This window comes from Porites lutea, chromosome 1 (assembly GCF_958299795.1).
Source record: "Porites lutea chromosome 1, jaPorLute2.1, whole genome shotgun sequence".
NCBI lineage: Eukaryota > Metazoa > Cnidaria > Anthozoa > Scleractinia > Poritidae > Porites > Porites lutea.
The window spans coordinates 8,412,824-8,436,292 of NC_133201.1; the positions used below are offsets into that span (position 1 = coordinate 8,412,824).

General features: G+C 37.3%; 1 protein-coding gene and 2 long non-coding RNA genes across 3 annotated transcripts; all 3 read left to right on the forward strand.

The window, feature by feature from the left end:
• The first annotated feature begins 1,953 nt into the window (after positions 1-1,953).
• Positions 1,954-8,693, forward strand: LOC140942070 (uncharacterized). Its single transcript, XM_073391078.1, has 7 exons — positions 1,954-2,074; positions 3,637-4,505; positions 4,626-4,667; positions 5,037-5,108; positions 6,156-6,200; positions 7,355-7,426; positions 8,604-8,693. The coding sequence occupies exons 1-7, from the start codon at positions 2,014-2,016 to the stop codon at positions 8,691-8,693; spliced, it is 1,251 nt and encodes a 416-aa protein (XP_073247179.1). The 5' UTR covers positions 1,954-2,013.
• Positions 8,694-13,422: 4,729 nt separating this feature from the next.
• LOC140934730 (uncharacterized) lies at positions 13,423-16,542 on the forward strand. Its single transcript, XR_012165122.1, has 5 exons — positions 13,423-13,499; positions 13,596-13,616; positions 14,080-14,187; positions 15,125-15,188; positions 15,597-16,542. It is a non-coding gene; the product is annotated as an uncharacterized lncRNA (long non-coding RNA).
• A 5,437-nt stretch (positions 16,543-21,979) lies between these two features.
• LOC140934738 (uncharacterized) lies at positions 21,980-22,995 on the forward strand. Its single transcript, XR_012165123.1, has 3 exons — positions 21,980-22,099; positions 22,540-22,588; positions 22,715-22,995. It is a non-coding gene; the product is annotated as an uncharacterized lncRNA (long non-coding RNA).
• Positions 22,996-23,469: the final 474 nt, after the last annotated feature.

Here is a 23,469-nt window from a genome sequence, read left to right on the forward strand (position 1 = left end):
CAGTTGCTGAATGTATTGGAATCTAAAGAGGTTGATTTAGATGCTCTACTAAAGCTCCTTGGAGTAGAACTGAAAGCTTCTCAGCATCTCAAGACTGTTCATGAAGTAGTGAACACTTATGAAGAGGAAAATGGACAGCTTTCTTTACAAGCATGGGAAACTATATTTCAAGGGCTTGGATATTCAGAAGACTTTCTCCAAGTCCTAGCTCATTTCAATGAGCAACGCCGTTGTCAAGGTAAAAAGAGTGCAGTGTAGTGTCTTGTTTAAAGTACAAGAAACTGAAACTCTTTACACAAGTACACTTGCAGTTATATGTAGCTCGTAGGGTGCTGCATAATGGTGGTTGAACTGTATTAACTTTTTTGTTATCATGAAGTGCCTGTGCTGTGAATTTCTTTTGCATTTTAAACCCACTTTTTTTTCATATTCAATACCTTAGTTATTAAGTTGCTAAATGCCAGAAGGCACTACACATGTAGTAGGGTAGCCTGTTTTTAGAGATCCACATTCACGTTATAGGGAGCAGCATGCCAGTCATTCTTAAAGTGGCAAGTGGTGCCTTCTGAATGTCTCTGATCCCTGGTTATGTTCTGCTTGCATAAACAAATGAAAATAACAAAGGAATGCAGGCTAGGGTTTCAACACAGATTGGCACTGACAACTGATGAAACACATATTGGCAACTTTGCTCAGAGAAGTCAGCTACTTTTTTGCCTAAATTGAGAATTTTATCGACTTGAATGTACTTTTACCTTAATTTTAAAAAATTATTGTGCATTTCAATGTGCAATAATTTAAATAATATTTAAAAATATCCATACTGCTTGGATAGTTACAGTCCCACTCCTAAACTGCACCACAATTATGTTTGGGGTTTGGATAGTCACATGATGGTAGCTGCGAGAGAATGCCCGAAACACATTGGCAACTTTGCTCAGAGAAGTCAGCTACTTTTTCACCTAAATTGAGAATTTGATGGACTTGAATGTACTTTTTACCTTATTAAAAAATAATTATTGCACATTTTAATGCTCATTAGTTGCAATAATTTAAAAATATCCATACTGCTTGGATTGTTACAGTCCCACTCCTAAACTGCACCACAATTATGTTTTGGGTTTGGATAGTCACATGGTAACTGTGAGAGAATGCCTGGACAGAGAGTGGGATATATCAAACCCCCTAGATGCCCTCCCCGCCCCCCCCCCCCCACCCATCCCTGCCTCCGGGAATGAAACCCCTGGAAATGATAATATTATTACTACCGTCATAATGCATGGCTTGTGCATTAAGCATTGATGCCAATTCATTATAATTTCTATCCATTTGATTAATTGGATCTGTCAGTTCTATAATTATTTAGTATTAAAATAAACCCCTTGTGGTGACTGGTATACCAGAGGATCATGCCTGCAGCTGAGAGATTGTCCTCTTCTCGGCCAAATGTGAAATTTTGAGGACAATCTTTCAGCCAAGGGCATTATCCGCCGATATAGGAGCAAGCCAGAAGGGGTTTATTTATTTTATCCTCTGATTAATTTCTAACATGTTGGGAGATCTGAGAAAGTTGTGTCTAGTTCAAAATTTTAGTGTAACTGGATTACACAAAACAAGTTTGTTTTTATAATATTTATTACTGCTTCGATTTGAAATTATTAAGAAAATAAAAACTGAAAAGAGACTCACTTTGTTCACTTTGTCATACTTTTGCACCACTGAAAAATCGCAGGGCAAATATCGATGTGAATGGCGTGTATTGCCTGATACCCACCCTTCGATTTGCTACCACATGACCCAAATCAGCCCATAAATCATGTGAAAATTAATCAGTGGATTATAAGTGTACTTTATATGCATTGACAGTTATACCAGGGTTTAGACTCTACTGATGTAGCAGTGATATACATGCATGCATACTCATTGTCCTAATATTAATTTTTTAGTGATTGTAAAGTAATCAAATTGATTTTCTGGCTGTACAATGTACATGTAGGTCCTGCTGAATTAGCCATGGCCAATCTGCAGACCGGCACAGAGAAAAAAAATGATGAATCAGGGGCGTCGAGTACTGGTGAGTAGTCTATTGCTCATTAATTTAGGTGTAAAAACTTGCATTGCGTACTCTTTATTGGGCTGGCTGTGGCACCCAATCTAAAAATGAGTCACCTCGTCTGTGCAGCAATAAGGCAAAATGGCAGAGGGATGCAAGCTTTCTCTTCCAAAATGTGACAGCAAATTGAGCCTGTCACGTTTTATAAACATAGAATGACAATAAGTTATGGAATTACCAGTTAGATCAAACTAGTCACGTTATACTGTCATGCTATTACAGAGGGATTGGGGGAAGGGGGTGCATTGTGGAAATGTCACAGTTAAAAATAAGGCCAATCTTTTCTCATTTCAAAAGGCAGACTTGCCTATTTTTATTCGTAATTATAGTAGAAGTTACTACAGCCCCGACTTAAAAACGGTATCCACCTTTTTTGTTAGTTTTTGTTAGTTTGGGCCTAAAAATAGGGAGAAATGCATCACATATAGTTAGCCTTTTGGCTGAAGGTCCTCTTTTACTGAAAAAGTTAAACCTGTTTGGCTTTTGAGGGGAGGGGGCCACTCATTATAGAAATATACAAACAGATTTGGAACAAAAATAAAATTTTGGTGGAAACTTATTAGCCCTAGCTAAACTTCATAGTCATTCATAGTTGGGCTTATACCCCTGATTTTTATTGTTGGGGACAATCAAATTAAACTGGACAAGTTGCTACGCAGAACATATTTGGATGACTAATATCTTGCAAACTTGCAACAAAAACACCATTCTTGCATGGAGTTTATTACTAGTCATGACTGTTCATTAGCTATTGTTTCCAGACTCTAAAACAATGACCAGACTGGTAATTTACACTCATAAAAGTTCTCTGAAATTGGCCCCAGGACTAATTTAGTCAATTGTACAACTTCAAATGACAGTACGTGTATTCCTATCTCTTTCCACGGGGTAGGAGTACCTATACACTCAATTCGGAAAATAGTATAATAATATTATAATTTGTACTTCCAAAAATATGAAACCACGGAATTGCTCAGTTGACAGCCCAGTGTACCCCGATTATGGGGTCTTGTTTATGTTGTCATCTAATGGCATTTATGTACATGTACACTCTACCATGTATTATTAATGTACCTCACCAATTAACTCAGCAGTTATATTCAATCATTTCATGCCATCTCTTGTTCAAATTGATTTTGCATTTACATAGTTTGATATAATATTTCTTGGTTGATGTACTGTATTTTTATAGACAGAGGAAATTAAAATGGTAAATACACTTATTCTAATTTCGGAATAATTGAATTATTTATTTTCTGTCACAGTTGTATTTATGTACATTTAAAATATTGGTTTACTTATTAATGAGCCAAAAGCACATTCTGATTCAAGCACATTGAACTATGTGCTCATGAGCAAATTATAGTAATGTCTTTTTGTGTGTTGCTGTTAATGTTGAAGTGAATAGAAACATAACTAATAGGAAATGTGGCATGGTTTTTTTATTTTCATGCTTGCCAGCACACAATTCTGAACTGATTCATTTGTATTTATTATTCATTTAATCTATTACTCTTTCTCAGATTATGTGTCTCCTAAGGAAACAAAAACTGAAAAAGGTGGTGTGCATCATTATCAACACTCAGTGGCAATGGCAGCAAAATTGTCTGATCAACTTGCAATTATTGTTAATGAACTAGACAATAGTGCACTTGACACTGCAGCAGCAGCTGTAAAAGTGACAGAGGGACCCTTGTCTCCACCAGTTACACAAATGCCTTCATCTGGAGAACAGCCTTCATGGGGTTTGCCCATTTTTTCTCCTGAAGATACATGTATGCATTCAGAGGACCATTTAACAAACTTTTCCAGTCAAAGCTCTACTAGAGCCCCAGGGGCTGAAGTAGACGACAGTGGTTTTTTCTCAGTTCTGAACAGTGACGACAGTGTTATGTTGTCAGGTGATAATGATGCTTCATCTTCATCATCATCATCACTGAACAGCATTATCAAAACAGCTGAATGCTCAACATCATCTCAAACCGGTGCACCCATGGTGTGCCATGAAAGACCAGTGTCAGAAGCTATTGCACCAGCAGCATTGCAAACCAGTGAACCTCTGAGCATCTCAAGCCAGTGTGCATCGTTTACCACCAGTGTCTCAAACCAGTCAAATGAATTGGTTGATAGCCAGTCACAGTCATTTGACAGCATCTGCAGTGAAACAGACCAGCAACAGAATGAAACATCTGAAACTGAAGAAGGTTACAATGCAGGTTCATCTTTCTCAATAATGTCTGGCCCATCTATTTCCAATCATGGGTCAGAAGCTTCTTCAAGAACAGCAACTACATTTAATACAGCAGCATGTTTTCCTCCAGCTGGACATTGCAATGGAACAAAGAATTATGATGCTTCGGGAAATGTTAGTCTTGTTGAAGAACTGCAAAAGGTAAATTTTATTTGCTAATGAGTCTTTTTTAATAATGGTATAATTGCATGTGGTTTTTGGTGATTTGACCATTTTTGAGGCACTTCTAATATGCCATGGATTTTTTTGTTTCATCTCTAGAAAATTGAGGAGCTTCATGCAAATGTTATTTTCCGAGTGGAGGTAAATCTGCTCAATTATGACGTAATTATTTTAATACTCATATCTATTGTAGTATTTTTAACAGTTAAATACCCTAATGTGTTGAATCACTCCTGGTATTTATGCCTATATGCAAAACTTGCTATTACAATTAGCTATACTGTTTTACTGTTACCTTTTTATCGAAAAAGGCCCGGTAATGTGTGGAGTTCAAATTATGCTGGCTTCTTTTTAACCTAATGTACTGTGTTATCAACTACCGATCTTTGTTTCAAGAAAGCCTCTTGTGGTAAATCTTTTTTGTTTTAATTATTTATGTTATTTGGTAAATTTGAAGGATTGATGATGATGATTTTTGTTATAATTTTATATTTTTAATCGATAATTTAGAGGTTACAGAACCAGATGTTAATTTGTCAACATGTTCAAGATCGAAACAGCCATTTGCAGCAGGCATTGTTGGTAAGTCAGCTAGATCTCTTGGCTATTAAAATTTCGAATCTATGCAATCTATTTGCCAGCAAATTCACTGTTAGAAGCACTAGTACAATTTAAACCAATAAGGTGTTTATGGTTGTTACACAATGTAGAACATGTAGCACTAACATTAAAGAGGCACTTACCGTCCAGTGTAGTGGAAGATCCGGGGAGCCTGGGGACCTGGACCCTCCTTTGCCCAAAGCTCCAAGGCCTCAAAAATTTCCAGTGCGGTGAGTTTATTGGAGATGAGTTACTTCAAATTGTGTAATGGGAGTGTGAAGAAGTGAGAACTTATAGACTGCCAAGGTAAAATTCAGAAAAGGGAGACCATTATAATAAATGCCAGTAACTGACCTTAGAGGTGCTTGGAAAATGAAGATCATTGTATTTCAACCATGACAATTAAAGCTACGAGGACTTTCAAGGCCTCTCAACCTTAACCTCGCAGCCTTTATTTAAGTTCCACACCATTCCTTTTCTGCCTTCTAACTCTCATGTTAATGTGACGAGAGGAAGGCAGTTCAAGTTAAAATCTTCCCTTATTTTTCAAAATAAAATAAAATCTTACGGTATCTTGGGAACAGTGCATCTACTATTCATCAGACTATTACGGAAGCCTTTAATTTATAACTGACGGTGTAAATGTTAATTAAAAGCAAATGCATTAGCTGAATGAGCCACGTTTTGTCAGACAAATGATTGCAAATATTTGAATTCAAATTTAGATTGTTTTGAGTGGGAAGCCTACCTTGGGTTTAACTGTTTTGTGAAGATATACAGCTTCTACAATCGAAATGTCAGGGTCAGTTTTGTCCAGCTGAAGGACACTCCCATAGTTGTGTTTCTATACAGTGTAGAGTAGCTAGCTATGCACATGTAGTTCAGTCTGTAAAGTTGTCTTTCAGTACACAAAATCTTTAACTGCATGGCAACCAACAATACACTTTAATTGCAAAAAAAGAGGTACTCTATTTGGTCCAATTAACATGAACGTAATTTATTCATCAACTGATTGAATTTTTCGTACAGGAATGCAGGTCTCGATGTGCTCGATTAGAAGAGCAAATGGAAGAGGTATTTGTTAACATACATATCCTAGTGTCTTATTACCGTGTGGCACGAAAGGTTTGCAGGAGTTTATTTTTTGCAGATTGGCAATTTTTGTGTTTTGCGGGAACTAACTGAATGATTTTTGCGATTAGGACAGATTGTTTTTTTTTTGCTGGGAATTAATTTTAGTAATTTTCACAAAGTAACCAGTACTCAGAATTGACTGATATTTTCGTTTTTATTGAGCACGTGCAATAGAAATACATTAATTTTTCTTAAACAATAGTACAGTGTGTGTACCCTTTTTCCTAAAACAAGTAAATCATTGTATATCGTTTTGTTTTTGAATGAAAGAGACAAGTTGTAATTAAACAGACGTGATTTCTTACCACTGTATTTTTGTGTAGCAAATTTAAGCTAGAGAATATTTACTCTGGAGTAAATTTTTGCGGCAAAAATGTTTGCAGCAAATTTATTAGCGGGAACTTATTTTTGCCAATCACTTGAAAAATCACAAAAATAAGAACCCGCAAACATTTCATACCACACGGTATATCCAACTTCTTACTAGATGATTATAAGTCGCTGTTGTACTAGAGACATTTGGAAACAAAATGTATTCACAGTAGTGTCAAAATTCAGCCTGTTAGCTCTGATCACTCTATAGACATCCCTCTAAAATTGGCTTGGATTGTAGATGTTATAATCCAAGCTATTTAAGAAGGATTTTTATAGAGTCATCAGAGCAAACTGGTGCTTATACCTCCTCGCCAATTTGCACTAACAAGCTGAATTTTTACAAGTAGACATTTCTCATCTTGTTCTTTTTGGATATGCCAACCTATCCAAAAATTTCACAAATTTCAATTTTTGTGACACCTTTTCTTTTCTCTTCTCTGTTGAGTAGACAACTGATTCCTTGGTGTGGCAGAGCAATAATAATATAATTATTGTATTTTACCTTATTTCCAACCCCGCCATTAGCCATTATAAGATAAATACAAAGTTAAGTGTCTTTGACAGACTTTTCTTGTAATCAGTAGAATTAATATACACTGTTTCGTCTACATGTAATTTTTTCTGTTATACTTGTCAGGAGGGGTCAGCACTCTCTGCTCTTAATACCTCGAGTTTTGATCTGCATACTTAACATTTTTTTATGCCATGATTTTTTTCAGTTTACAGTTTTTTTAAATCGAAGTACAGAGTTGGAGGCTGAAAGCCAACGGTTAATCAGGATGACCCAAGAGGTAATTTTGAGTATTAATGTTGACGATCAACTATCAACTGCACTGAATTTGGCAACAGGAAAAATTTGCTGACTTCTCGTAATTATATAAAGCCTGATCAGTGCTCAATCACATACGTAGTCTTTTTTTTTGTAACGTCACTAGCATCGTCATTAAAGTGGTGGGTGCATATGAGTGTGATTTTATTCCAAACAGCTTCAAAGGCTTATTGTGTCTGGAGAGCGTAGTCCTGATTTTATCACTAATTGCCCGTATTTATGGCTTAATTTTGTCATCATAACTCCAAAACTGTCCGATTTGACCTGTCCGATTACCAGGAGCTTGTAATTGGACAGTTCAAATCAGACAGTTAAAGAACCAATGAAAATCAAGCAGAAAATGCCAGTAGCCAATGAAATTTGACTACATAGCACATGATAACCAATCAAAATCAATGAAAAAATAGTGATCTGGTAAGCTGTCAAGCTTCAACTGGAAAAGGAAAATGGATGAAACTAAATTGTCCAGTGACTTTTATTTACATTAATAAATATTCCAAGACTGCGATTCTCGCATTTTTGTTATTGACACAATTAATTGGTAATAAGACTGTGTGGAGTACAATTCAGGGAGTAGTAGGGCTCCTAATTGCAAATCGGCCTCGCGTATTACTCGCCCGATTACTCCCCGAATTCTACTCCACACAGTCTTATTACCATTACTTATCGAACGTTTTTCCGTTGTGCACGCCACATTGTTTGTCCCCGCACAATTTTTTCAAGGGCTTTCCGTAGGCCTTTACAGCCTCACTTTCGAGTTTCACCTTGGTAATTCGTTTAAACAAAAGTCACGTGAATAATCATGCAGTAAAATCACTACGTGTCGGACGCTCTCTCCCTTAATTTGTAATAACTGCTAGTATTATTTTTAGGTAATTTTCGTTGTGAGCCTGCAACAGCTTAATGTAGGTCCATCTAAATGCAATGGAAAATTTATTCTACATATAAGCCTCCCCCAGCTATCCCCCTTCTCTTTTAGGATAATCGAGATATATCAGATATATGTGATATATCGTATCCCCATTACAAAGCTAAGCCCAAGGAACCCCTAACGCAGTCATAAACGTATGTAATGTATAATCCTACGGCTTTTAACTGCAATAAATTTTAAAATATTTGTTGATTCTCCTTTATTATAGTGCGCTGATTCAAAGCAAGAGGAGTATGACAGGCTACAAGAGGTATTGAAATTATGTGAACCAAACACTATACTTTACTGGAGGGTATAAAAAAGACTATTAGTACTGACCACAAAACAACTGATGGGTTTCTGCCTTAAAGAAAAATTTTACAACATTTTATATCTGTGTGGACAGCACATGCTCAGTAGGTGCCCTTAAGTGAGGCCGTAAGTTACTATGTAAAGCAGAAACTTACGAGAGTGTAAAGTATGTTCCATGCAACAACCGTAAGTGTATAAAGGATTCGCAATTGCCCTACTTAAGGTTTTAAACAACCTGGGCCAAGGTCTTTTCAAGCACGTCGTTGCGACTTGCTCTATTTTTAGTATCTGGGAACACAGATCGCTTCGTTCTTTCGTACTATGTTTTCCATTATTTAGAGGTAATAACTTTCAGAAAACTTACAGCTGATACCAGTCGAAGTGTGTAATACAGGATATCTCTGGACTTAACCCAACGATTCACGTCGTTAAAACACATATGAAACTAACAATACAGCTACACTTCTTGTGCTTCCTATCAAGAGCTAGGGTCGTCGGGAAAAGTCAGAAATTTCTCGCGAGAACTGATTATAAATTGCCTATTTGATTATTGGTTTGACAGATGATATCCTCCCCTTTACCCAACTGAGGCTAACCGTTTCATAAAGGATTGACTGTAGTAAGATATTTCTTACTTGAGTGTGTTTTACTACTTTATGTATTTTGTAGAGAAGAAGAATTGAAAATGAGTCACAGGCTGTGCGGATGAGCAACCTGGAGCGGAAAAATGAAGAGGTGAGGCGTGTCAACTAGTCGTGAACCTTAGCCAGTTGGCCATTTCCTAGTTCCTCAGGGCCTCTGTATCGAAGACGAGGTTAAGTGCTCAGCTATTGATATGGAAATGATTTTTCATTCTCATGCAAATTAAACTCATTTTCACAAGAAAGGTTGTGGCACTTGGCCTCATTTTGAAAGTGATGGTTTTCGGAACTCGGAAGCGGCCTATTGTCTTCGTCCACTCTTTTATTGCTTAAAGTCAATGCGAAATTCTTGAACTCAATTCTTTTGTTTTGTGCGCGTGTGTCTTGGTTTGATGCGTAGCTTCTTAAATGAAAAAAAAGACCTGTTGAGGAAATTCAACTGTAAAGTTAATTAGAAAAATTTTATGGTCGAAATGGGAATTGTACTAACGGATAAAGATAAAAAAAAAATTAATGGTAACTGGTATCCGATATCCAAACCACCTTCGCGGTGGTGAATTCTTTCACTTTCACTTCGTAAATCATTAACGTGTTTGAGAAAAAAATCTGTCCTTGAGGATAAGGAACCAACTTTGATGCGAGTATTGTTATAAACAAAAGGTTCTTGTTTTTTGTTTTTCTTTATTCAGTTACAATCCCACTTGGTTGAAATGGGAATTGCGATGACGAATAAAAGTGAAACTATCCGAACGCAGCAAGAGGTAAAAAGGTCTTGTCCTGAGTAGAAATGAAGTCTTTTGTAGAGGTGCTATAGGCTTTTAAGTAATATTTCCAGGTTACCCTTTTTAAGCAATTTCATCATTTACCAAACGATCTCAGAATTGACTGAAATGCTCAATAGCTGTTTCAAAGGTTAGAAGAACTCATGACAAATACAGAAGACCTTAAAAGTATCTCGGATGGGCACCACTCAAGAAAATAGGCCATTTCTGAGTTCCAAAATCTCTCACTTTCAAAGCGAGGCTAACTGCAAAACCTTTCTCGTGAAAATGAGTTTAATTCGCTTGACAGTGAAAAATCATTTTCATACCAATGGCTTTGCATGCACTTTCCTCGCCATGAAACAGAGGTTTGGGATAACGTGGAAATGGTCTATTAAAACCGATTGCTTTCAGTTGAAGTTGAAAAAACAAACAAACAAAACAAAGCAAGGCGAAATCAGCAGTTCGCTTTATTCAAGTTTATGTGGCGATAAATTACATCAGTATAACCTACCCCTCCCCCAACTCAGTGGTAACACTAACTTCTCAATAAGGACCAAATGTTGGGTGAGGGGAGTCAACTTTTGGGTGCCACTTTCCCGATATCTTACACTGATTCGATCATTTTGCCAAGCTGCCTGGAAAATATATCTTTATTGCTGGTGTTCTTTTCTTCACAGGAATGTAACTGGTTGAGCGAGGTATGAGATGTTTTATTATTACACCATTCGTAGGTCCCTAATTTCTCCCTTACTTGTACTTCACAGGAGAATTTTAGGATTATTCAAGGCCGGTCTGGTTAAAAATGATATTCTGTCTTCAAACAGAAACAGACATTTTAATTCTGACGGACAAAAGAGATTAAAAAACGCAACGTGTAGACAAGATAATATATTTTGCTTTGCAATTAAAAATGCCTAGGTTTGAACGGGCTACAACCTACTTCTCAGAACGAGTTGTTTAATTAGCAAACGAAACAATTTTTCAGTTTTGTGTTGCAGCAATCGTAGACTACGAGTAGTCCCCATTTTTCCTCAGGGATAGTAGAGCGAGCGGAAAGCGTGAAAATCACCCCACGCGAGAAAGGTGAGACGCGGTGGGGAGAGAGAAAAATTTCGTAGTCTACAGCAATCGCTTTACAAAGTAAAATCGAATGCCAGAAAATTTATCTTAACTGCTGATCTTCTTTTGTTCGCAGGAGTGTAACAGGTTGAGAGAGGTAGGAGATGTTTTGCTAGTTTTTATTATTACATTCGTGTGTGTAATCAACTGGTGTCGAGTGAAATTAGGGAATAATTTCACAGGCGAGGCAAATTATTAGGATTTGGACAAAACACAAGTGAAATTATTTCCTAATTTCACGTGCATACCATCTGATTACCTATTAATATCATGGGTGACGAATTACGTTCGAAATCGGGGGTTTTTGACTTGTTTAACCTGGTTTTATCGATCGAGATTGACATCTTTGTTCAAAACATTTTAAAACAAGAGACGTACGGAAGGTTGCCATGGCAATTTTGTAATTTCACATATGAAATTATAAATTAGTATAGGTAATAGCATGATTAGTAGTGATCTTTGGCATAAATACCACGAGTGATGTTTCGAAATTGTTATACGTAATTTCACGAGCCGTTAGGCGAGTGAAATTTGAGACGATTTTGAAATATCACGAGTGGTATTTATGCCAAATATCACATACAAATCATGCTATTATTTGTTTATACTACTACCGGCAAAAGGTTTGTAATTTTCACATGTAGGTATTTCAAATTAAGCTGAAATACCACTGCTCTAAGCCAATCAAATTGCAGAAATTTCTCATGTAGTAGTATAAGTATAAGTAATAGCATGATTTGTAGTGATATTTGGCTTAAATACCACGAGTGATATTTCGAAATTGTTATACGTAAATTTGAGAAAATTAGTGGTATTTATGCCAAATATCACCGACAAATCATGTTATTATTTATTTATACTACTAACCTCAAAAGGTCTGTAATTTTCACATGTAGGTATTTCAAAGTAAGCTAAAATACCACTGCTCTAAGCCAATCAAATTGCAGAAATGTCTCATGTAGTAGTATAAAACGCTGAAATTTCGCGCCAAAATTAAGGAGCAATTCGTCACCCATGATATTAAGCATGTAAACGTGCACCCTCGCTAGGATATAGTTTCGAACCCAGGCCTAATAGCCGTGCGCTGGGTACAGCGAACTCAACCGAATGACCATTGGTTGATCAATTAACGGATACTCCCACTGCAATAAACCTTTTTGACGAGAGAAAACAAGATTCACCTCAAATCTTTTTCACTGGAAAAACTAGACCTTTTACAGAGATAACAATATGTCTATAAATTTTTAATTTGTAGACTTTTTATAAAGGGGCAAATCTTTCCCCCTTTCTCAAGGAGACTAAGGAAGGCTCTGCTCGCAGGGTGATAAACAGTGGCGGATCCACGGGAGGGGCCCGGGAGGCCCGCCCTCCTCCTTATGTTTAGACCAAACTGAGGCCCAAAGGGCAGAAATTTTTTTTGGACCACTCCCCCCTCCCTCCCCTCCCTTATCTCAAGGTCTGGATCCGGCACTGGTAAACGTGTGCGTCAATGTTAAACTCTGATCCTCATGTGAGCTATGATACGTAAGAAAATAAGGGATTGAATTTTGTCCGAGCATTTTGGTGTAAGCATCATATATATAATTATATTAGAGCGATTTTCGTATGACCTTGGGATGAAAACGCTCGAACAAAACAGAAACAACAAACGAACGGAAATAGAGCGATTTGATTGGTTTATCGAATGGATACAAACGCGCGTGGCTTTTGGTTCGTTAAGCGAACGCTCGGGTTAAAAAAAGGTTCATGCCCGAGAACTTTCAAGAAATCAACCGATACTTCGCTTTGACGTCATACTGGAACACGATTGGCTAATCGAACAATGCCTTCTCTATATTAGAATTTTCTTTTGCGGGAAAACGAAGAGGCCATGTATTGATTTTTCCATCCATTGGCTGATAAAACAAATACCGAACGCTCACTGAAACCATTTTTCAAGGTCATACGAAAATCGTTCCAACACTTTTAAGAGTTAAAACTCTCGTGTTGTCATTGACCCCCTTTCTCGGTAGCTATTTCATTCCACACTCACAACATCCTGATAACTATGTAAGCTTTTAATTGCTAGTTTTATTGGCACTATGTAAACTAAAATATTGAAACTCTTTCTGGTTGCCTTCATAGGAGTGTATATGGTTGAGAGAGGTAAGACATGTTTGATCATTACATTTGAGTAGCGCGTTAATTTTAACGTGCCTGTGATCTTTTTGGGGGCTTATTATTGACTCTTTAATTTATTCTTTAACACTTGGTATTTTTACTTCACAGGAGTGCGAGTGGTTGAAAAAGGTATGGCATGTTTTATCGTCAATTTGTAAATTAAATCCCTGATTTTTAATCACTCAGTTTTTTCTCTCTGAACTCTTTATATCTTTAACTCCACAGGAACCTCACAGGTTAAAAGAGGTATGACATGACCTGTTTGATTATAACAGCAGTAAGTAAGCGGCTAGAAGCGCGCGAACCTCGATATAATCATAACTATGACAAAATTCTTAAATCTGATTGGCTATCAACTGCTCTGATTTCAGCCTTTACACTACCACATGAGAAATTTCTGCAATTTTGATTGGCTTGGAGCAGTGGTATTTCAGCTTTGTGGGTAGTAGTATAATTGATTAGTATAATTGATTCAAACGTCGCTCTTCACATGCATTTAACTCTCGCATTAAGTTCGGCCCATGCGAAATTCGACGTTTGAAACGGGCCTAAGTGTAACTGGAACTGTGCATCATTTGCACTTAAGTCCACACAAGCTTGTGCGTGAGTTTAATTTTTGAGATTGTATTACCCAGATTGACCGCGTAAATATACAACTTTGCTTTTATTGACCACTGAATGATCGCAGAAAATCTTTTTTTTTTGGTAGACAATCAGGACTCTTAGAATGGTAATCGATCAGTTGGATTCTCAGAACGCTTGCATGATAGCGGATAATCAAACAAGTGACAGTGCTATGTTAAACTGCTCATTCCAGGTTTGTATTATGCTATTCAATAGCAGAGCCGAACAGTGGCACAGGCGGATCCCCAAAGCGTGTTTAAAAATAGCACAGCGTACAGCCTGCGGTTTTCTTTTCTTTTTTTTTTGGACATTCGATGTATCCCTAAGCGAATGGAAAGCTAAGCTATGCTTATATAGTTTTCAAACTATGCTCGTGGCAAGAAACTAATTGCGTAAGTTTACACTGATACATTTCCTGAATTTAGACATAGACGATTGAAATATTGTTACTGTTTGCTTTCGACCTTGACGCCGTGAAAGCGTTTCCAGCGACGTATTTTGGAAAATAAAGCACGAGAAACAGAGAAAAAAGTTCAACCGCTCCCCCCGCCCTGCCCCTTAGTGCCACGGCTTGGGATAGTTTTGCTTGTACGTCCAAGGGTTGATTAAACGACACGACCGTGAGTTCTTGTGGGTAGCCGTTAAATTCTTTGTAATTCGGTCATAGAACCACAGAATGGATCTAAAACCTCGAAACCTTTAACCTTTTTTCTTTTATGACAGAAGAGTCGTTTCGTGGCTGCATGAGTTTGCAATGTTTTATTAAATTACCCATAATGCTATGCGGTTTTGCCTCAAAGGTTTTCCGACAACGATACTTTTTAATGCGTTATTGACTAAATGTGAGGTCAAGATGGCTGTATATTTACCCGAGTCCGCACTTCCCATTACCTGAATTTTCTGTCGAAATAAGTTGATCCTGTTGAACGTCACAACATGGAAACGTTCTCGATTATCAAAAACATTTGGGATCTTTTCTCTTAGCATCACTTGATATATGTTGCATAAGCCAGTCTCTAGTTCAAGCTGAATTCCTCGTGTCTGTGTGACAAGTAAAAAAGGGAGCTCATGGGCGAACCTGGAAGTCCTGCGTGGGTTATATCTTACAATGTCTTTTCTAACGTCCCTAGTCTACTTCAGGCGAAAGAGGGGCTGATGATGTTGCACATATTTCTGGGTCCAGCCAGCACTCAGGTAAACAAACTAAGCGATAATAATAAGTGACCTTGTAATTGGTGTTTATATTAGCTTACCGCGGTGAAGAAGATATCAACACGTCTTTCTACATACCCCCCCTCCATCACAGATAGTAACAAACCTTATTGCCTGATAGTTTTTTGTGAATGTTAACGATGTTTGAATTCTCTACCAACGTGGTCTCTGTGATGTATTCTATAATTATAACCAGTAATTTTGAAAAGGTGAAGTTGTACTCAGTCCTTCGGTGCTAACAGTCTCGTGTTCCATTTATTTAAGTGTAAAGTAAGTAGCGTGTAAAGATCTGAAAACGTCGCCATCGAAACTCATTTATCAACTACTTAATGTTTTCAAAAGAGTTTAAGAGTCCACTGATTCTTCTTCTTCTTTTTCTTCTCTTGTCAGACTCTGGGGATTCTAGTGATGACGACCTGTTTGAAGATGCCGTAGAATACTTGTGAAAACTTCTAACACTTCTCTTCCAACTGACCCTAAAAGAAAAGCGTTGCCATTAATGGCATTATTAACAACACCATTGCGTGTTTCTAATACAGCTATTTCGAGAAAGGTTGTCGGAAAAAATGTGCACGCGACAACCCCGAAAGGTAATATGGGATATGATTAATGCACTGTTCCTGACACTGTACCTGTCGAACCTACTTTTCTTACTTTCGCTTAGCACTCGCAGACATATGTCCATGGCCTCTCATGCCATTGTTTCAAATTTCTTTGAAAAACAGTGAACTCAAGACCACCCACAATACATTTCGGGGTTGTCGCGTACACTTTATCCGACAACCTTTCTCGAAATAGCTGTATACAATGGGTCATTTCCGTGTTCCAAAAACTCTCCCTTTCAAAACAGGCTAACTGCAAAACCTTTCTTGGAAAATGAGTTTTATTTGCGTGAGAATAAAGAATCATTTTCATATCAATGTCTTTGCACTTAGCCTCGCTTTGAAACAGAGGGTGAGGGCTACTCGGAAATTTTAATTTATTCGATGGACACGCCTTCGATTTTCCACCCAAAATATACTTAAAACAATCAGAATGGCCGTGGAAGCTTCAAGGCCGTGGAACTCTTAGTGGGAAAGAAAACGCGAAACTAATTTTACCCCGATAACTGGAACACGAATATCCACCACGAACTCCCCAGCTGAAACAAACAAACAAACAAAGAGTATGTCTTTTGAGACGAACGGTTAAATGATCCAGTAGGACATGCCAAAGAAGCGTGTTCCATCTACGTTGCAACCGAAATTTTTAGGAATCTCCGAGCTTGGTTAATGGTAAACACCCACAATATTCTGCATCGTTAACCATCGTAGCTGAAATCAATCATTTAATACTAGGTATTGCTAAGTAGACTTTATCAATGTAGATATGAGCGTTTTGTAGGTACTTTCATGTATTCATTTTCAAATGTGGTTTTACCTTGTACCTTCATAAATCTTGACAATAGGCTGCGAACATCTGTTTGAACAAAATGGTTTTACTTTACCTGTAAGATACATTACAACTTCTTAGACAAAAGAAACTGGGCAATATTTCTTAAACGAAATTTTTCTTACTAGAATGTTTATAACGTTTTCTATGCCAAAGTTTTTTAGCTCCTGGTTTTTGTGTTCGTTTTTTTAAATTTTTTTTTTTTTGGTTCTAAAGAATTGAAAATGAAATAAAATATAAATATTTAGGAGTAGGAAGGACAATATAGCATATATTATAGAGTATATAATCAATAGAAAATATTTGATATCCATAGTATTTAAGTGATTATTTATTCCATTAAATACTATATGTGTATGCAGAAATTAATTTAAAGGCTAAATTTCAGTCGAACTAAATTTACAAGGAGAAAAATGTACATCTCGGTCAAACTGCAAAATACGTTATAATAATACGTTATAATAATTTATACGTTATATATACGTTATAATAATTTATCCATTACTTGCGGTACATGAAAAGTTCGGCGTCTGAATCAAAGCCGTTCCACAGTCGATCTAAAGTCGAAATGTCTGGTCAGGCTAGGCGGAAAGAACGGCTGAGCTGTTCCAAATTGAAACAGGCGTTCCTAATTGATTCAGACGCCGAACTTTTCATGTACTTAATTAAATGTATTTGAAAAGTTCGTCGTCTAAACCGGGTCTTAACCAGGCCTAATTTTTTAGTGCGAAATCCAGACGTAGGCTAAGGAGTACGTAACGGGTAGAGAGCTGAGCTCTTCAAGTATGTCTTTTCGAGAATCCACTGCACTGTCCGACATTTCCGAAGGTATTCCTAAGAAGTTCGTCTCCCAAACTTGCTAATGTAGAAGTTTGGGAGATGAATTTATTTGTAAATTCACGAACTTGATAAAGTTGTTATTGTCGTTGCTAGACATTAAAGTAAAGCTACCGTTCCATAAAATATATGTTTAAAACATAAGATTTTGTACATGTAATGTAAAGTAGCAGCTTTTAATGTGGCTGAATAAAACTTGTTGATATCTTGGCCTTTTGCTCAGACCGTCCAATGAACCTTCCGCAAATAGAGCAGCTAATGGGATGCGGACCACTCCGAATAGGGAAGCGGAGGGGGGGGGGGGGGGGGGGGCTCAACAAAGTTCTATATGGGCAGGCTTCGCCCCGAAGTCCAACCCCTTACCCTTTTTTTTATATACCATTTTCCATGGTTCATACAATCTTGAAAAGGTCTTGAATTTTACTAGTCGTCTTGAAAAACTCCTTGAATTCGATTTAGGTCCTTGCAAAATAGTTGGTTTCTTTACAAGGTCTTGAAACTGAAGTCCTTAAAATTCACAACCTTGTCTACACCAGACACCTTTTACTGTAAAATTAGAGTTTTTTTGCCGAGGAAACTTTGGCTCGTCCTCGTTGTAAGAACTTGTAAAACTTACCGGTAACGTAAAAACATTTTTGTGAATGAACAATATTATATTTCTGTTTCTTTGTTTCAAATGCTATCTCTGTACCTCAGATGCAATTGCAAGTCATATCCAGTCATTTTGCAAAGTCTTGTTGCGGAAAGTAGTGTAAAAGAAATAATGCGATCAACGATGACTGGAGTAGTAAAAATCGTAAATGACTCCAGGAAGTGTTTTAGCCAATAGGATTATCAAAGTGGGTAAAGAAGGCCGATTTATTAAATCAATCTTAGTCCTTGAAAACTGTCATTTGTCCTTGAAAAATCCTTGTAAAGTCCTTGAAAGCTGTTTGTCTGAAGTTGCACGAACCATGATTTTATACAGAAAAGGTACCCCTTTCGTATACCTTCTATTGACAAATGGTACCCCTTTCGCATACCAAGGTTAGAACGCTGCATCCCTTTTAGCTGCTGTGAAAGTATGGTCTTTAAAATATGTATGAATCACTAAACCAGTACGTTTTCTTGTCTTTGTTTCACTGCCCTAAAATATGTCTGTTAGTTCTTTATGGTCCTTTTCACAGACCGCATGCAATGACAGATTTCCCTACCCTTTTACATACTTCAACCAATGAAACCCCTACTCTTTCATATACCTGAAGCATGGAAAAGGTACCCCTTTCGGGCAGAGCCTTCCCGATTAGGCCATCATAGGGAGTACCCCCCCAGCCCCCGAAATCCCTACGTTTTCATATATATGTACCTGAAGCCTGAAAAAGGTAATCATTTCAGGTGGAGCCTCACCGTGTAGGCCCTTATAATAGTGAGTTTACGCCACAGGACGGCAGGAAGAAGAGGACGGCAGAACGCTCGTGTGTGACAAACGTGACAAGGCTATTTCTTACGTGTTTTGTCGTGATCTTCACTTAACATCAATGTTTTCTGGTCTTTTACAAAAAGGTCTGTTTAAAGGAAAGTGAATTTTGGCGAAAAGTTATTTCAAACAAAATTATTGTCACGCTTGTCACACAAGGTTTGCCGTCTTCTTCCCTCTCCCGTCCTGTTGCGTAAGTTCACTAATGGCCCCCGGGGGACATTCTTTAATAGCCTTCAACAGGCCATATTTGAGCGGTATTCTTTCTGATAGCTGGTTGTTTGCGCCAAATGAAGGGAAAAACGAACGCTAAGTTTATAGAGTGCTTCTTATACTCTTGCTTCTATTTCGTCATCAGCCAAGGAGGTACGAGAGAGTGCAGCGCATGCGTGAAATCAGTTGTGTTGTTCTTGCGTTGAAGAAGGCCGTCTTTTACCGCTGTGGAGTACTGTTTTATTGTTTTGTCGACGTCTAAGAAAAAAATTCATCGACGTACTTCTTAGTTCTCTTAGCTATTCTTCTCGACATAACCTACATGTAGCTAAGTGTGAAGTATCGTCTTTCGTTACAGTGTTTTCCGTTTTTTCCGCTTTTTTTTCAGCATGAATGAAAGCCAGGCCGCCGCTGAAGGCTAAAGGGTCCTAAAGCGCCAAACAGAAAGAACAGGCAACTCCTGCTGTTCATGATGAGGATGACTCTGGTCAGAACACCTCACCAACCATGCTTTCAATACTTAGTGCTTTAATACCGCCAGCTACGCAGGCTATGTGAATTCTTAACCGACAACAACGTGACCTTTTCGCCGGACGAGGACATCAGAAGATCATTTTCCGGGATAAAAGGAAAAAAATCAGGCGCCGGTTTCCCCTTGTCTCGCAAACAAAAGGGAAGAACGATCTCCTGCTGATTAAATAAAATGAAATAAAACCAAGAGCTCACGGAGACCATGAACAAATGGTTCCGCTGAATTCGCGCCGGCTTTTCCCGCGCATTCCCGCCCAATCTCGATCCCATCTCGATCAATCTCGGCTTAGCTGTCGGCTTACAATCGGAATTTCATTGGACACGATGATCATTGGTCTACATAAAAAATAGATAGAACAGGTACATTTACTATGACCAAAAGCGGCGTCTTGGTATTTTTAATGGTTCCTTGATCTTTTTAGAGGCTCTTTCTCCAGTCTTGTTAGTTGGTGTTCAAGAGATATCGAACATAAGAGGTACAATAAGTTTGATATTGAGATTCCTCTATAACTTAAGGTTCGTTACTTGTAAGCTTAACCTTAACGTTTTCGCTAAGCTTAGATCCGCTGCAAATCATGTTTTTATTAGCTCAACTGTGACATTTGCAACGTTTGCAGTCAACTCTAATTTTCCGTTGTAATATTGCAAAGGGAAACGGGGCCTCTGCCAGCAAGAAAGGAGTTTAATTATATAAAGTTTGTCGTATTGCAATACATGTGTAACATATATTAAGCGTACGATATCGTCGTCGATTAAGAAGCAATGATCATAATTGCAATTATCACTAAAACTTGATTGTTCTACCACATTTATCTGCTTTTAAATACTTTAGAGTAAAAGCTCACACGCCTTCTTTTCTTTTGGTGGTATTGCCTTTCTCGACGTAGAATTGTGCGCGTGAATTTTTACAGCAACACACAGTCCGTGCATACCTCGCAAATTATTCACGGCAGCTGAATATTGAGTTTTGTTGTTCGGTGTAGCTTGGACTTGTGAAAAAAGACACAAATCACTGGCAGAAACATTAATATAAACTATACAGTAACATCAGAAGCCCTCTGATCGGAAGCAATAAAGGTGCTTCAGGGTTTGAGAGGTTTCACACTTCTGCATTACCGAGTTTTTTAAACAAGTAGCAAATTGCTTCGCTAGCACATTTTTTTTAAAGTTTAAAACACAGTACTCATTTTAGTACCCCTTGTAATAGCACTGTAGCCCCTGTAGCTTCAGTTGGTATAAGCTTATGTTGTGTTTGATATAATTAAATATGCCTAACTGATTGTAACTGAAATATTATTTCCCATAGAGAAAATAGCAATGTATAGGGATGCCACATTTTCCATAGCAATTACTTCACTTAACTCTTAACTTGATTTATATTGGCATTGATTTATTTTTATTTTGTTATTTTGCCACACAGAATAAATTACAAGTAGAACAAAAATGCTAATAAATAGGTTAATTAATATTAAATTTAAAATGAGCATACTACTTGGAAGGAGTGACTGTGCTGGGGAAATCTCCAAGAAGCTGAGCTTATGAGGAATAGAGATTTCCTCCCACAGGAAATTTAAATGTTAGGCGGCATTTAAAAATAAAGAAAAAGGACGTGTATTTTGAGTATATAAGTGTGTTTAGAGAAAAATATAGATATAAGGTGTTAAGGTATTTAGGTTGTACCTTGTCTGACCCTCAAAAATGGTTTGATCACACGCTTGGATATATTAAAAGTTGGGGCGTTTCTGATGTTGTTCGGTAATGAATTCCTTACTCTAGGACCTTGAAACAGGACCAAAAATTTTTTAATATTTGTTTGTAGTGCAGGTATGAGGTTGGTAAAAGTCAGAGTATCTTGTTGAATGTTGATAAATCTGATTTCCAGTTTGAAAGATTTGAGTAAGCAATAGGTAAAGTGTCATGATGATATAGGTACATGAAAGAACTTACTTGGAGTGAGTAGATACTAAAAACATCAAGAATTTTCAAATTTGCAAACAAAGGTTTATGTGAAGCCTCTGCAATCATACATGCTTTAAACAAAATCTTCATATCATCCTTAATGTTACCGTGCTGCCTCACAGACTTTCCTCAAACATTTGCTTGTTTGTCAATGAAGTTTGAGGATATTGGTTTCTTTCTTGCAGATACTCCTTAGAATAGATGACATCCATCTAGCAATATTTTTGGTGTATTAATTCTTGCATTTACTTTGTTCATTTTCAGTCAGAAGGTCATCTATTTCATTGTTGGAAAGCTGTGAACATCATTTTTTTCTTTTCATTCGCTCAGGCATAAACAGCTAGTCTGCCGTGCCACTGCCTGGAAACAAGGTTGATGAATGGGTAATAAGGCAATCAGCAATAACGCAACAAATTGATGTCAAGTTATTGCCTACAGCAATTTGTCTTCCAAATAAATATTTATGGTAAGTGCCAGTAGGTTAAGAAGAGTTAAGCCAGCCAGGATTGGAACTAATCAGAAACAGCAAGATACAATGTATGTGTGAATGAATAATAGTGCTAATTATTGCTTTCTCACCCAAGTTAACTGACTTCCTATTTGAACATGACTTATTTATTAGTAAGGTTTAAAACTGGACTATTCTTAGAACTTTTCCTACAAAAGCCCTGTAAAACATGTACATGTGTAACATAATACTGTGAATTTGCCCTTGCCAGGAGAGTGAAATCTTTATTCATGAGCTAAAAAGCATGTTAATGTGGAAGCTGGATTTCAAGCACTTACACAGCTGATTTTCAAACTGTCAAGATTAGTAAAGGTTGACTTTTGCTAGCAGATTACAAAGTAATGACATATCAGGGTTGATTTTCACTTTGAGGGACTATTTTTTTCTCTGTTTTATAGTTGTAATGTGCAGCTGGAATTGCTTAAGCCATGGATAATTATTTATATGGTAAGGTAAAAAATATGTAAGTCGTTTTTTTGTCTTTTTAATTTCCTTAATACATGTACAACAACAATAACAAGGTCTATTATTGTATTATTCTTATATCTTCATTCAATTTGTTGCTTTACTAAGGGCTTTCACCAAATACTAAGAGCTATCCATCCATTCTACTAAAAGAAAAGTTGTTGGAAGTCTTAGAGACAAAAGAGATTGTTCTAGATGGTCTGCTGAAGGCACTTGGTTTGAAAGAAGAAGCTTCCAAGGATTTCAAGTCAGTCCATGAAGTGGTGTATAATTTTGAAGAGAGGCATGGACAGCTTTCTCTACTAAACTGGAAAATTATCTTTGAAGAAACTGGATGTTTAGAAGACTTCCTTGGTGTCATTGAATCTTTCAATGAGCAACGTCATTCTCTAGGTAAAAACAGTGTAGAGAAGCCTCATATAGCTTTTTATCGTAGCATGCCATAAATAAATCTAATGGGAAAGCTGCATGAAATCCTGTTGTATATTCCGTATTTTTTTAAATTATTTATTTTCAGCTTAGTATTTATAGTGACTTAACATTCTCTCAGTCTGTCTGATTGTAATGTAAAGGTTCTTTGTTTTGTGTTATCATGTTGACTGGGTTAGGATAGAATAGTTCTGCAAAGGCTTAGCTTATTATTATTTAATGCCTGGTGCTGTGCTCTGCGAGCAACTGAGGGGAGCCCATGAGAAGCTTGTCTTATATAAACTAGCCTGTAAAATCCAGCATGTCCAACAGAGAAGTAACGTGTAAATAGAAGCTCTAGATAACAAACTCTTGGGAAGAAGGGTAACCCCCAAGGGTAACAATCAAGAGGAGACAGGTTACCTTAGTACCCAAAACAGTCTCATTACCGCAAT

What these genes read in the sequence shown, in the direction of transcription:
- LOC140942070 (XM_073391078.1), top strand. Translation starts at nt 2,014, where the DNA reads ATGGCCAATCTGCAGACCGGCACAGAGAAAAAAAATGATGAATCAGGG. An exon ending in TTGTTGAAGAACTGCAAAAG is followed by an intron (nt 4,506 to 4,625) that starts GTAAATTTTATT and finishes TTTCATCTCTAG; the next exon opens with AAAATTGAGGAGCTTCATGC. An exon ending in TAATCAGGATGACCCAAGAG is followed by an intron (nt 7,427 to 8,603) that starts GTAATTTTGAGT and finishes CCTTTATTATAG; the next exon opens with TGCGCTGATTCAAAGCAAGA.